Here is a 2,945-nt window from a genome sequence, read left to right on the forward strand (position 1 = left end):
CCAGAACTTCTCTAGTAATTTCTTATAAAATTTCCTAGAAGGAATATCTTATCAGTTCTCATTTTATGTTAAGATTTATATTTATTTGATATAAGACTGAGGAACACTGATCCAGATATAATGATTTGTAATTACTAGTAGCAATTTTTATAAGGAACTCCTTATAGACATTCTGTCCTCCATGATCATGCCTACTATTCAAGAAAGCATAAAAGAAGAGTTTCTTTGAGCAGGAAACCGCTTACCTTTCCAAAATAAAAATTAACTACAGAAAAAGATTCAAAACAAGCGCAAAAAATATTAGGAGAAAAAATACATAACAACTTAGTTTTATTTAATAAAAAAGGAGAGAAATAAATGAGGCTAAATATTCTTTCCCTCTATTAACTTTATCCCTTCTGTTAAATACAACTTCATGTTACATCAATCGAATATATCCCTGAAAGAGAAGCATCTAAACTAGCATTATTTTCATCAGGAAAATATAGAAAAGAAGAAAAAAAAAACACAGCTTAATAATGATTTGATTTAACAGATAAGAGAATAAAGCATCATCAATTTTTCAATCAACCACATTAAGAACATATTTTTTGCAGCCTTCCAAAAACAATCCATTTAAAAAACAAAAGATGTTCAACCAAAAGTTCTGTTTTGAGGAAGTTTATCATCTCTTTAGAAGCCTATGGACAATGCAACATTAATTACCTGACCTGAAAACCAATCTTTAGAGCAGCTCACTTTGCCTAGCAGTACTGTTCAACTTTCCTGCAAATTCTCAAATTGCAGATATGAAATCCTTTTACCTCTCTATAATAAGAAGGAACTTACTGAGCCTCAACATATACCACTCTCATGTTCTAATATTAGGATCTCCAAATACTGCAGGAATAGTTTCATGAATTGCTTGGATATTGCTACCACTCCGTGAATGTTGATGGAAAGGAAGAAGCCAAGTTCTATCATCAGTAAACTCCGCTGACTGAACTTGAAGCGAACTTGAGAAGGGAGATTCGAGTTTTTCTTCAAATGTGTTTAAAGGCAAACGACAAATAGGACAAGTCGATTGCATCTGCAGCCACACATCTATGCAAATCAGATGGAAGTTATGATGACAAATCGGCATTACTCGAAGCATCTCTTTGTCTTGGTATTCTCCTAAGCATATGGAACATCTAATTGAGATAAAGAGGAAAATTCAGTTCAAACAATCATAATCAACTTTGATTTTAGAATTAAGAATCAAACCAAGCATCATAATACTCTTGAGCTGCAACATTTACATGGTTAATGATATTTCCATTAGGAAATGGAGAAGATGCAAAATTGAATGAAGTCTCCTCTATCCCTGAGGTTGTCTATAACATTTAACTTTCATGTCATGAAACATTATATCAAAAGAGCATTAACATACATGGCACACAATTCTTATGCATCAACATATCTCACACCTAAACTTTCATATTTACCCACGTAGCACTGAAGTTTTTAATATCACATCAAAAAATATCATATCAAAAATAGCACCACTACCTCTTTTTAAAAATGAAATACCCATTTACATTCAAAGGTTTAAAGCACTAAAGTGATTTGTATGTAAATATGAAAATTTAGTTGTGAGATATGTAAATACATAAGAATTGTGTGCTATGTATGTAAATTTCCCTACATCAAACCATCATGGTGTTATTAATTTCCCAAGTTAAGCATGCTAAATAGAAAGAACTCATCACAATAAGTACATAGAATACTAGATATCCATAAAAAAAGATAGCACCTACTGAGCATCTTCCTTAGAGCAAGACGCCTCGTGACAATATTTCATCGCCGGAATTGCAGCGACGACAACTGGCTCAAGGCCACGAATCACATGCTCTGGCTGCCACATAACATGGTCAGAACTAGATAGTCAGGATTTATTGTATAAGTCCTGTAACACAACTTCTAATCGCTCAAGTAATCCTAAAGCATTTTCATGTAGACTTAAACTAACTGAAACATAATTTATTGAGCTTCCTGTCCATAATGCATGAACATACAAAGATGATCCATGCTTAGGTAGATCCACAAAAAGTTTACCCAAACTGAATGAATGAATTTTAAAGAGAACTAATATAGCAGGGATGTGTTGCCAAAGTGTTCTATTTGCTCATGATTGAATGATTACCAGGTTCCTGCATTTTCAATTTTAGTGAGCTTTGGTGTGAAAATAATAGCTAGAGGCAAAGAAGACAGTCACATTTTCATTTGTTTAGAATTGTTTATAGACCATTTCTTTTTTTTATTATTATTTAAATTCGAATTGTTTAGGGCTTATTTGGGATTGCTTTTTATTTTTTATTTTTACTTTTCCTGTAAAATCATATTTGTTCAGTGTATTTTTTTGCAATTTTTTTAAATTTATAAAAACAAATTAACTTATTTTTAAGAAAACTCACAACATTTAAAAGTTGTTTTGAGCGTCTTTAAAAATAACAAATCATGTTATATCATATCAAACATATTTCATTCTAAATCAAAACATAAATAACATAAAATAAAAATAAAGAAAACAAAAATAAAAAATAAAAAAAAAGACCTCAAATGGCCCTTGAAGATGTGATTATTTTTAAAAACTCTCAAAACTCTTAAAAGTCCTTTTAAGTGTTTTTAAAAACATATTAATTTAATTTTAGAAAAAAAATAAAAATATATAAAAAAAAACACACTAAATAGTTATATTTTTAATATAAAAAAAAAGCAAAAAAACAAAATTTATCCCAAACAAGTCTTTGTTAATTGGTCGGAGGAGCAAACCTCGCCCATTTTGTATACCTTAAATTTCCCCGAATGGAAGCTCTGCATTTCGAGAGCATGCAATAGATTTAAATCACAAAGGAAGAGGAAGCGCACCGGGCCCTGATCAGAGCGGAGCTGGATCTCAGAAATGGCAGACCGTGAATCGGAAG

The 2,945-nt window shown here is 31.2% G+C and overlaps 1 protein-coding gene across 1 annotated transcript in view; it reads right to left on the reverse strand.

The window, feature by feature from the left end:
• Positions 1-597: 597 nt before the first annotated feature.
• LOC110031060 (RING-H2 finger protein ATL39-like) overlaps positions 598-2,945 on the reverse strand; it is a 2,777-nt gene continuing 429 nt past the window's right edge. Inside the window, exons 2-4 of the mRNA XM_020734095.1 lie at positions 2,890-2,944; positions 1,779-1,876; positions 598-1,172 (exon numbers count right to left, since the gene is read on the reverse strand). Of these exons, the coding sequence (XP_020589754.1) occupies positions 851-1,172; positions 1,779-1,876; positions 2,890-2,944 (475 nt within the window). The 3' untranslated portion in view covers positions 598-850. The remainder of the gene's footprint in view (positions 1,173-1,778; positions 1,877-2,889; position 2,945) is intronic.

Source organism: Phalaenopsis equestris, unplaced genomic scaffold (genome assembly GCF_001263595.1).
Source record: "Phalaenopsis equestris unplaced genomic scaffold, ASM126359v1 Scaffold000765, whole genome shotgun sequence".
NCBI classification, from domain to species: Eukaryota; Viridiplantae; Streptophyta; class Magnoliopsida; order Asparagales; family Orchidaceae; genus Phalaenopsis; species Phalaenopsis equestris.